Source organism: Salvelinus namaycush, chromosome 37 (genome assembly GCF_016432855.1).
Source record: "Salvelinus namaycush isolate Seneca chromosome 37, SaNama_1.0, whole genome shotgun sequence".
In the NCBI taxonomy this organism is placed as follows: Eukaryota; Metazoa; Chordata; class Actinopteri; order Salmoniformes; family Salmonidae; genus Salvelinus; species Salvelinus namaycush.
The window spans coordinates 23,186,821-23,199,288 of NC_052343.1; the positions used below are offsets into that span (position 1 = coordinate 23,186,821).

General features: G+C 41.6%; 1 protein-coding gene across 1 annotated transcript; it reads left to right on the top strand.

Moving 5' to 3' along the window:
• Window positions 1-234: 234 nt before the first annotated feature.
• Window positions 235-7,082, top strand: LOC120031446 (NF-kappa-B inhibitor delta-like). Its single transcript, XM_038977210.1, has 11 exons — window positions 235-364; window positions 3,456-3,617; window positions 3,747-3,988; window positions 4,128-4,345; window positions 4,527-4,632; window positions 4,776-4,922; window positions 5,035-5,086; window positions 5,209-5,375; window positions 5,672-5,788; window positions 6,025-6,189; window positions 6,283-7,082. Exons 1-11 carry the CDS (start codon window positions 349-351, stop codon window positions 6,352-6,354), a joined length of 1,464 nt encoding a protein of 487 aa, XP_038833138.1. The 5' UTR covers window positions 235-348; the 3' UTR covers window positions 6,355-7,082.
• The last annotated feature ends 5,386 nt before the right edge of the window (window positions 7,083-12,468 follow it).

Sequence of the window (12,468 nt, forward strand, 5' to 3'; positions counted from 1 at the left end):
ACAAATATTATCTCTGTCTACACCCTCCTCTTCCCTCCCTCCCTCCCTCACCCTCCATCTCTGAGCAAGTGGAGCGTTGCGCTGCGCTTTGATGTGGTACTCTTGCGCACCCAATGTTCACAGACTATAGTGGGCGTGGTGTTGGAAATGGAGATGGCGTCACCGGCAACGTGTTATGTGTGTACATAGTAGCAAGATTACAACGAGCCTGTGACAGAAGAGACACACAAATCTGACACTTACAGCAGGACCAGGAACCGCTGCGAATTCAAACCCTGAAGAAGAGACATCAAATATTTTGGACCAAGAGGAGCTGACAAGGTGCTACAAAGAAAAAGGGATTCTGACATGCACTGGCAGAAATGTGAGTGTTTGTTATGTTGATGATGAATATGACATTGACTCGCAGGCTACTAATAAGCCTAGATACGAATATTGTGATCATATAGCGGATGTTGTGTCATTGACAATCAAAAGCTATTTTTTACATTCTCTTGCTGCTCAGTTTTGAACATCCATTCCTAATGTCTAAGTTACATCATTGTTTTGATTAATAAGTGGCAAGTAGCCTACAAGTCAGGACTAACATTCAAAAGAAATGAGGGTTGTTATAAAGTGGGTAGGCCTATATCATATCATACAATTGAGTGCATCAAACTAATGTGAGATTGTTAAAAACGTTAATATTAAGAAGTTAAGTCAACATTTACAAGCAATGATGAAAACAATAGCCTACTTTTGCGTATTGAAAACAGACAGCGGGGAAACCCTCTCAACCCTCGCCCATATTCGTAACATCTCAGTTCACCTTTTAACCGTGGGTGTGAAGGGGGAATCCGGATAGGCTATTTTACACACGCAATAATGAACTTGATTTTGCGCAGAGTGCCACTGCCGGCGACGGACATAGTGTAGCATACTAGTCAATCCTATGCAATATATTAGTCTACACAGTGCCACACTCATTGAGGAAGTTCAATTCGTTTTCTCTGCTCGGCACCGTATCATATTGAGCCAGAAAACAGAAAGGTCGTCGGAATCCCCGCCGCCCACGCGCATGACTAAATGGCCAGGGGTTTCCGCGATTTAAATATTACATCGCAACAGCGTTCAGACACGGTATCCCAGGCAGCCCTGTCTCCTTGTCATGGATCGTTTAACTAACGTCCCAACTTTGACAACTGTAAAAATCGACATTTGAAGATGTTTAGTGCAATAGGCTGATGTAAATATCTTTCTACACTGATATAATTATTTGTCTGCCTAATGATGTACTGTAACTCTAGGTTCAAATGGACTTGTAGAGTACTACGTGCATTATTCTATACCCAAACTCAAGTAGCAATATGCTTTATAGAGCACTACATCACTATGTAGGTAATATTACAGACTACAGCTAGGACCTTTGTTGCCTGCTTGGTGACAAAGAACATCTATTGAGGACAGTTCTCCTTCTCTCTGGGTGTTTTAAAATAAATACTGGCTTTGGACATGGACAGTAGACTGCATTTAAGGGTTAATACCCGACTGTAGCCTATCCTGTATCTGTAGGGGGGTTATTCTATCCCCCAAGATGCACTACTAGTCAAATATTTGCATGAGATTATTTTTGGGTAGGCACACCTGCTGTCTACAGTATGCACCACTGGCAATAGCTGCCCTTCCGTGTGTAGATCACCCTTTCTCTCTCACCCCTGTGAGGCATCCCCTCTATTAGTATTCATCCCTCCTACACTGTGGTGAATGTTGAGAAATGACGTAGGGGGATTCACTGACGTAGGGGGATTCACTTTACAGTATCTGATGTATGGTATGAAGATGAACTCATTAGATACATTGGAATAAGGTCTTAAGATGGTCACAACCCATTTTCAGTTTCATTTTACCAATATGTCATAGTTTGGCAGATTGATTCTTATTTGGCCTATAACAGTAGTAGCAATATATTTTTAATAATAATATAATACAATAGGAGTCTCTTACAGTAATGTTTATAATCATTGTTATAAGGTATGAAAATTGCGCATGTAATTGATGTAATGTTTAATTTTAGTTTAGCTACAAGACCTTGGCATCTCCCGTCTTATTTTTAGTTATGCAAGTGCCAGTAGTCTGTCATGTATTCCTTACTCAGCAAGACATTTATCTGAGGAAAGAGAAAATAAATGATGGAAAAAATTGAGAGACAAGTAAAACTCAGGTCCAAGAGAAGAGAGAGACAAGGAACAGAACGTTAATAACTTCTGGAGTTTCCACAATTGCAGAACAAAAAGGCAGTTCCTCCTTTGTATCCATTTGAGTGGCTTCAAGTGATACCAAACTTTCCTCGTTGTGAGAGGGATACGAAAAGTGAAAATGCAACACACCCCTCAACCAGGCATTCACTATACTCTCGCTCTCAAGTCAGCGATTTTGACGTTCTACTAAAACTGTGTTGATGGCACTACAAAAGTGTGTTTTTATCACTCCTTCCTATGTTCACTGAATCCCCTTGAGGAATAGATGAGACTCCTGTAGCATTCAAATATGTTATTGCAACTAGACCAAAAACTCAGGCTCACCCCCCAAAAAGCCCCCTTTCTATGGCTTGATTGTATTCCAAGAAAAAGACAGGTGATGTGAGATATCTGCGAGAAACAATCTACTCCATGACCACATTTATGAATCATCATGCTAATAGTCAGACACTATGTTATGGCTCCCAGACACACAGCAGAGCAGACATGGCCCACGTTTATATGTTCACTCTTCACTTCTGGGTTGTAACGTGCTCTCGGCACACACAGCAGTGACAGGAAGGTGTTGTGGTTTACCACAGCCAGCGTAACGGAGCTAGACAGGAAAGAGTCACAGAAAATGTGTACTGGCAAGCCTCCACATGGTAGTGGTTCTATTGAATCTATCTGTTAGTTCTGACCTCACAGCCTGTTTTCCTAATGGAATAGGTTCCTCAGAGCTTTCTCTCTACCTGTTTATGCTCCTCAGTGGAAATGTCGCTTTGTCTTTCACGTGCGGGGTGATGACTTCGAGGAAAACTACCCTGTTTTGCTGCACACGAGCAATATCAAGCTGGAAACCTCAGATACCTATATTTTTCACCACTATCTCTCTTTCCTCTGGCTGCTGAATGGAACAGAAAGTGATGGGGAAAAAGAGTAAACATGATATCATAGATGAATCATGGGAAATCACAGAGCTGGAGAATGGCCTCTTTTTGCCAATCCTTTCAATCCAAAAACTAAAGAATGAAGCGTTATCCAAAATTACCACATTACTTCATATTATGTCATAACACTATACCAACAGCCTTAGCTGTGTCGCTCTGTAGTAATACATTTCTGATAAGAATAGTAGACCATTGTAGAAAAGCACCCCAATAGAGAAAAAATGTCACGGTCGACTTCATGACTATCCACCAAAGATCTTTCATTGCAACATCATCTTTGTCTCCACAGCACCGAAGGAGAAGCCGTGTTACACTCTTCCCACAGTGAAGAAACTCCTGGAGCAGAAGAGGAAGAGGGAAACCTCCTCGACGGCAACAACCAGTACCGGTGTCTCCACTGCCACTGTCCTCTCCCAACAGGTGTCAACACCAGAGAAGTCTACCTCAACAAGTGAGTACTGCTTGAATCACCCATGTAAGCCCTTTGCAACCCAACCAGACCTGGGTCAAATACATTGTCAAATGATTCAAATACTTTTCCATTGACATTGACAGATGGGTTAACTTGTGACCCTCCCAGGTGTAGCCAGCAGCTACTCAGATATGGCAGTGGGGTATGAGAGATGGGGTCCTATGGATGAGCACCAAGCCCTCTCGGCCATACAGGAAGGTCCATTCTCCCCTATGGGGAACAATTACTTCTCCAGCCCATCCTCCTCAATGGACTACAGCCATACTCCGGCCTACAGCCCTCAGATGGCCTCCAGCTACAACACACAGCAGATTCAGGACTACCCAGACACCAGGATGCCTCAGCATTATGTAAGGAGGACTGGTTTCTCAAACAGAAGCAATTTGACATTACATCATCATTTTGACTACTTGTTGTTCACGTGCTATTAAGTACATGAACAGTATGTGCTATAGCATTTCTGATGATAGCAATATTTTTACTTTACAGACGGAGTGTCCAGTGACCGAGGCTGTGTCTAGTTTGGTTCCTTCTGGGCCCCTGCAGACCGCTGTCTTCCCCTGGTCGTCGGGGGCCCTGGGTCCCACAGAACCTGTCCAGCAGGTGTTTAGTGGCCAGATGGATGTCACTAAGCTGGAGGAAGCCAGGATGTTCCTCAGAGGGATGGACTACAGTAGAACCACCTGGCAGGATGACGACGGAGACACGTAAGTGTGTGTGTATCATCAGCTTGTGACCTGATTTTGAGAAAGTAGACATGACTAAGTTTGAGAAAATGTTAAGAGAAACTTGGCAAATTAAAGTGTCTTATGTCTCATGAGATTTTACAACATTTTCGACTGTAGGTGTCACCTGAAACCAATTTGTCACGTTGTCTCGTCTTGTCAGGATTCTGCATATTTATACAGCCAAGGGCCTGAGGGAGTATGCATTCGCTGCAGCAGAGAGGCTTGCTGAGCTGGGAAGGCTAGACTCCAAGGAACACAAGGGGAAGGTATGCACCAAGAAGACACTTCTTCTTTAGAGAACACAGGATTGAGTTCAACCCAAATATGCTTCCTCTAAAATAAATGTGTGGATGCCATACATATTGAGCCTTAGTTTAATAGCATTAACCCCCCCTATCCTGTATCCCAGACTGCTTTGCTGGTGGCGGTGACTGCTAACCATCCGGAAATCGTCCAGGATCTGTTGTCTTTAGGGGCGGATATAAATGCCTGTGATGTCAAAGGTCAAACAGCACTTCATCTTGCTGCCACCTATGGCTTCCCCAGGGTTATGCAGGTAAACCAGCAGCACTGCTTTCAACCAAAGTGATCATCTGTTAGGGCTCAATCTAGATAAATAACAGAATGATGTGAATAACCATTTTCAATCTTTGGATCTGTATTTGTAGGTTATTCTCTCCATTGGGCCTGGAGTGAACCTGGAGGCTCGCAATTTTGAAGGTAACATCCAGTCAAATGAGAAGAGCACAACCATTACTCAAAAGACATCTGACAAATGATATAGTAAGACAACAGAATAAGTAACAACAATAGAATAAACTATTTTCCCACTCCTGTCTCAGGTCTGACTCCTCTGCACTGTGCAGCCATCTCCCACAGTGGCACCTTGAAGACTCTCTCCTCCCTCTCCTCCACAGGGCTGGGTGATGCCAGCCTCCATGCCCTGGCAGAGGAGAAGCTCTCCTGGCTGCAGATGCTACTCAACACCGGAGCCTCCCTGACCAGCCAGGTACTGAATGCAATACGTAAATGTAACGCACCAGAGTTAGTATTTTAGAGCCAGTGTTCTACAAGAGGTGCCAGTACTCAATAAGTAGAAAACACCATCTATACCTCCGTCCTCCCAAGGGAATGGCATGGTTCATTTTGGTAGAAAATAAATCAAATCTGGAGCTATTAGTCAGCTTTTTGTCTACCCAACCTCACACCTGCAAAAATCTATGATGGGTTTTGAATATTTTCCTCACTTTCGGCGCATTGCGGTTTCCTTTGGAGGCTTCATACAGTGTTTTCCTCTGTTTCCAGGAAATCAAAAGTAACAAGACTGTTCTTCACCTGGCTGTGAAGGAGGGGAACATCCAGCTGGTTCGCCATCTGCTGAAGACCCCCCTAGACAACATGAGGGACTTTGTCAACATGAAGGTCAGTGCTGCTGTGAGATTGTCCGCTCTTCAAAGGTGTAGAGAAACTGACCTGTGTCCTGAGACTCCATGAAAAGAGAAAGGAGAGGTATAACTTCTTCAGCAGTGTGTGAAAAGGTGAAAGGAAAAGAGTGAAAAGAAAGGGAGACTCATCGACAGTGTGTGCATATCTAATTATTGCCTTAGTGTTGGTCAATACTCACAGCTTCATGATTCCCTTTAACTCCTCACCGGCAGGCCCACGGTCATACCGCCCTGCACATGGCTGCTGGTCTCCATGGCAGCCCACACCAGGAGGAGATGCTGAGGCTGCTGCTGAGCAGAGGGGCCGACCCCAGAATCCGCAACCTGGAGAACGACCAGCCTGCACACCTGCTGCAGAGTGGACCCCACGGGGAACAGGTGAGCAGTCATACAGACAGAGAGACTGCAAATGGCCATTTTGTTTCATTCATATAATCTCAGCTCACCTATTCCTGTCCCGTCTGTTTTCAGCTCAAGCTCATCCTGAAGAAGCGAAGTGCTTCCTCTCGTCGACGTGTAATGTCCTTACAGGACCAAGAGTGACCCGGACTAGTTTTTATGTCCCTGTGTATCCCTCCACCTCTTTTCAGAGGAAGTACTGAAGGTCTGTACTGTAGGTTGAATCCAGACATCTGTACTTCCAACAGGGAGGGATTCTAGCGTATCTTCATGTGAGGATTTTCAAACACTGCGAATCTCTAATATATGCTAGAGCATTCACTTTGAAACTATATGTTTGATTGACATGATTTTGGTCCCTATCTGAATTCAGTTAGCAATGACGTTTATGTATTTTTCTAGCTTAATGGGCGGCTATTGTTTTTGTTTAATGGATAGCTAGCAATGAGCAGTGGTAACAGGTGGTATTCCAGTCCCCCCTGACATTACTGTCACTCAGTACAACCTTGATTTCTATGAAATCGTTTACATTATATTCAAAGACTTCCCAGACTCATTGTGTGAGTACCCTCCCAGCCGGGAAGCCCTCCTTAGAGGTATATCTGAGGAGGGTTTCTGGGCTACCACCCCCACTCATTCTCTTGTCAAAACTTCCCACCATGGTCAGAAATCATATTGGTTTGTTGAAAGGTGGTTGTTGTTTCACTAAGCATGTGACACAGTGTACCATTGTGCTCATGCTTTCAATGTCTTTTATAACTTAACTAGGTATTTTCTTTTTATATTTGATATATTCACAGCACTCATTGAATAGCTAATATTTTGTCATTGGTGGAAAAAGTACTCAAAAGTCATACTTGAGTAAAAGTAAAGATACCTTAATAGAAAATGACTCAACTAAAAGTGAAAGTCACCCAGTAAAATATTACTTCAGTAAAAGTGTAAAAGTATTTGGTTTTAAATATACTTAAGTACCATAAGTAAATGGAATTGCTGAAATGTACTTAAGTATCAAAAGTAAAAGTATTCATATTTTCAAATCCTTATATTATGCAAACCAGACAGCACAATATATATATATATATTTTTAATTTACAGATAGCCAGGGGCACACTACAACACTCATTTGTGTTAAGTGAGTCCGCCAGATCAGAGGCAGTAGGGATGACCAGGGATGTTCTTTTGATACGTGCGTGAATTGGACCATTTCCCTGTCAAAATGTAACAAGTACGTTTGGTTGTCAGAGATAATGTATGGAGTAAAAAGTACATTATTTTCTTTAGGAATGTAGTGAAGTAAAAGTAAAAGTAGTCAAAAATATGAATAGTAAAGTAAAGTACAGATACCCCAAAAACATAGTACTTTAAAGTAGTTTTACTTTAAGTACTTTACACCCTGTATATTGTCTCATTCATACTATGACTTATGGAAAGAACATTTTACATTTACTGTGTAAAGGGAATATGTTGATATTGACCACACATGCTATATAATATTATATAACATATCAACAGTGTATACAATGTAGTACCATTAGTATTTATTTCTTAAAGGGCATTATAGGAGGAGTATTTCAGTTATGACTCGTTTCACCTTAAAGTAATCAGGTATTTTCAAACATGACTCATGATTGAAAATACCACAACATGTTTTGTTGTGACAAGAAAACATCCATCACTTACTCATATACCTTTTATGACTGTTTAAAAAAAATAAATCTCCAATGAGGTAGCATGCATGTGCCCTTTGAAATATTGTTGTAGTGAATATGCTACTTCATCATTGTAAGTGGCATAGAAAATACAATAAAATAAAACATCTCATTGTAGATATGACACAACATTTCCCCAGACTTGAATGTGATTTCCTCTAGTTTTGGAACCTGGGCAGTCTAGTAACATACAGAGATGTCTTTATGTGTTCCTAGGTCTAAATCATAGGTGAGTTAACATGAGGGAGAATAACTAATGTTATCGTTCAAAAATGGTACTAGAGAATCTGGTGATTTTGGCTGCTTGGGTCTACTTTGACAGTTTGTAACAGTGTAAAACTGCTGTTACTTTTCACTGAATGTATCCTTCTGATTAACTGAATTGCCTAAACTTTACGCTGGAATTAAATCTGTTCTTCAAAAACTCTATTTGTTATCTATTTTACACTCTATTTTAATCCACATGTATGTATTGATAAAGGTTCAGATCAAAAGATATGGGAAATAACTGTAAACAATAAATCAAATAAGACCATTGTATACAGGGTGATTTTTATTGCAGCAGCTGTCTTATTGGTTAGCTCTGGTGAGAATCACGCCACTGGCTCAGTATCAGGCATTACTAGTGCTGCATACCGGTAAATAAAAATATCTGAAGATAACAGACATTGTACTTGCAGCAAGTTAGAAACAGCTCTAAATAATGATAATACAGACATTTTATTTGCAGGTAGTTACTGTGCCTTCTTATCTTAATGTATTGACCTTTTCATTAAGCTTAAACTCATACACTTTTAAAATGCCCACTCCTTCAACCCAAGGTAATACCTTTTTAGTGCTTTGAATGATTCTACTCGTGCAATCTAATTTAAAATGCAATAGGAGAAAGAAAAAGGCCATTGACATACTGTACTGGTGGCACCCTCTTACAGAACCCAGAGAATGATAGGAGACTTCATTCCTGCTTCTGTTTCAAATTGCTGTAAAATGAACATCTGACATGGGGGTGACATTCTTCTCATTGCCACCTAGAACACAACCACCCACGACAATCCACTTAATGCCATCAGAAATGACAGCAGATAGATCCTGAGCCAACCATCAGTAAAACACAGTGGGATAATGGAGTTGGTTTGATATCTTAATTCATGCTTGAGGTTATTAATACAGGTTCAATGTGAAATCATAAATGTAAAAGACCTCTCTCTCACGACTGGATAATACAGTTGTAGATTTCTAAAGTGCATTGAGAGTACTATACAGTAAAACGAGACATGCAATCAACTTTCTTGGGTGTGCATGAAGTCAAAGCAAGGAACAGAGAGAGCACAGCATTCAGTTCTGTTTCAACACTACCCATATCATGATATAGATTTACAGTGCACCTGAAAGCTGATCTTGGGCCAGGTATGTTTTTTTGCTTTTAGGTGCTTTTGGTGCAGATTGGGGTAAGGATAAACCCCAAATCAGCACTGAAGGCTACTTTACATTCTCTCCTGGGCAAGGTAGATTGATAGCACCTAATACACAAGTCACAAAGACGGTTAAGAGTAACATCTTCATCTTGGCTTGGCTTGATATACATTTTATTTAAATCAAGAATGACAATTCAGTCATTCTTCTGGTCAGCTTGGGCTGGGTGTGCACCATACTTGATGTTCCAATGGGTGCTGGTGTGTGTCAGCCATAAATGTGAGAGTGTGTTATTGTGTGTGTTGGCCTCTCTGCAGCACCTCCCATGGTGACTCTCCCTCGCCTCCATGCACACTTCATCTATACTGTTTGAGGAGGCACTGCAACACAAGATAGAGGACAGAGTGTGTTATTTTTCTCTCTCTCTCCCTCCCTACCTCCCTCCCATGGCGGCTTACCCTCTGTCTTTGGTATTTGGGTGCCTGCTGGATTAGAGCTGAAGACGAGAAGACAAGAAAAGACAATTATTCACTATAACACAAGGAGAGAAAGGGAATTAAAGGAAGCAATCCTGGATAGTTTAAACAGTTCAGTTCACCTCAAAGCTTTGTGGAAACAACCACAACGTAACCAAGATCATGTGTGTTCTGACCAAAGAGAAGGTATTTTAGAGGGATTAGGTCAACTGTATCCATGCACAGAAGGGGCTGGGGCCACAAAGCTTTGACGATCACAGGATTCAATTTGGGGCAAAATGCAGAGATTTGTCAGGATCTTCCCAATCGGTGTCCTCTCTCAAAGGGTAGGGGAGAGGGAGAGACTGGGTCGGCATGCCATTGGCTGTAAACATACACTCTTTGAGGCCATCCACCCACACTGCCAACCCATGCAACAACGGCCCCCATTCTCAACCAGGGGCCCCAAAAAAGTCCTAATGCAGGACATTTCCTTAATATTGTTCGGTTGACAAGAACACTTTATTTTCAAAAATGTCAAAGATGGCACAGAGTTAGACTACTAGACTATCTTGAGACATTTGACTGTAATATGCTGCTCTGTATAAGGGTGATTGCTTAATTAGTTGAATGGCTGGGCAGTGTTGTTGGATTTAGGGAGGGAGGGCGGGACTGTAATATCTTAACCAATAGGCAGCATTCAGACATGGGCTCCACTGTGGGAGAGGAGAGACGGGGAAACAACAGACATGGTAACAGTAAAATAGTATTAGTAAAGCCATCCTGTATTTGGTGGGGACTCCTCTTCCAAAGTCTGATGCATTCCACATGCACAGGCGGAGCAACTGCCAAGCCATGTGCAAACTCTTACTTGGAAGACGATTTTGAGCATGTGAGTTTTTTACCTGTTGAAAGGGATGAAAAGTTACAGTAACCTTCAGAGAGTTACGGGTGAGCATGTGACAGACTAGCCGGTGTGTGTGCAAGTATACTTACTAAGAGCTATTAGGATACCAGACACAAACAAGATCACACCAATGATGACCCCTGTAGTTCGAAGTGTCTCATAATCTGAAACCACAAAAAAAATCTATAATCATGACCATTAGTAGTAGTAACATGGTACAACTCACATGCCATGTATTGGGCCGACTCAAATAACAAATGAATCCATTCTAATGAATTCACTCACCATATTCAAAGTCACTTTGATCATGAAACATCGATTCTGTACAGAAAACACAAATTATTAATCAGAATCATCCACATTAGGCCTAATAACAAGGTTCTAACATTATGTAATGTAAGTTATAAAAGACGGCAGAATCTTGCAGTGCTGGAGAAGTGAACAGCCAAAAACCCGAGTCCAAGCTCATGGGGACGCCCTTTTGGGATGGGAGTCGGTTCAGCACCATGGACAGCAGAACTAGACCGGTTTTGGGAAAACGTCGAAATATGAGTAGCCTAATGTGGACAGATTTTGCTCTCGTATTAATCACTGATTCTAAGTTGGCATACTAATGATAGCGTTGAAAGCAATTGCAATTTGAGTTAGTGCGTTATTTTTGCTTAATGTGATCACACGAATAGACCAACTGGAAATAAAATCAAAGCGCTACACCAACAGGAATATTTTATGCGTAAATCTTCCAGTTTACTAGGCGTTTTCTTAAGACGACCACATATGTCTCAGTGCTGCTTGACTGCGGAGCGCTGATCAATGCAGGGTCTTTGCTCAGCAGAAAAAGACCGCCCACAGCAAGTGGGTTAGAAGCGCACGAGAGGCGTTCAGTGCAACGCGATTTACAAGACAATCAATCAAGTTGCATGTATCGATTATCCATATCGGATGTGTTCAAAAATAGAACAATCCTAATAATTGTTAGTACAATATTTGATTTTATACACTAAATTTCTGTCCACACCGCTGGTGCTGAACTGTTCTCCAATATCTTCAGATGAGAGCTCCCAGCCATAGTTCAAGTAAATATGCTATCTCTTGACTTTAACGAGCAGTAGGCTATAAGATCATCTTGGCAGCACTTATTACACAGAGCGTCGACAATGCGGATTTATGTTGCTGAACCCCCACTTTATGTAATGGCTAAGTTGGCGCTTTCAACTTCTCCCCAACGCACTACCCCTCCCCTCTTGCACCCTGATGGGCAAGCCAACACAACCATTCACAAATGATAAGAAAACTATTAATTTACAAAAAAGACGGTGAGTATTACGTAATTAGAAAAATAATAAGCAATATGTTCATATATTAAATGGAAATGGAGCAAAACATGGGAAAAGTAGCCTAGCCTGTAATGGCGCTCTAGCAGCAATGCACCAATTGTTCATCAATTCCATGAATTAGAAATTGATGGGATGAGTCTAGGAGCAAGCTTAGCCGAAATAATTGATTTGCAAGAACAGCTTGAGCAAAGAACCTGTACCTAAAACACTGAACTGAAGAACAACAAAAACATTATGAAACTCACTATGTAGTTTCAATTGTTTTGTTCTTTTTGAATTTAAAGATGCTCTAGCATAGGCTACATTCAGTAGAAGACAAACCTCCTTCAGTTGCCATGACTGCAGTGTGGATATACTGGGTCTTTGTCTGCTGAGTCTCTCTTGCGCCCCGATGCAGGTTTTCAGGTCAGCGGACAGAAAATGGGAAGACGCGC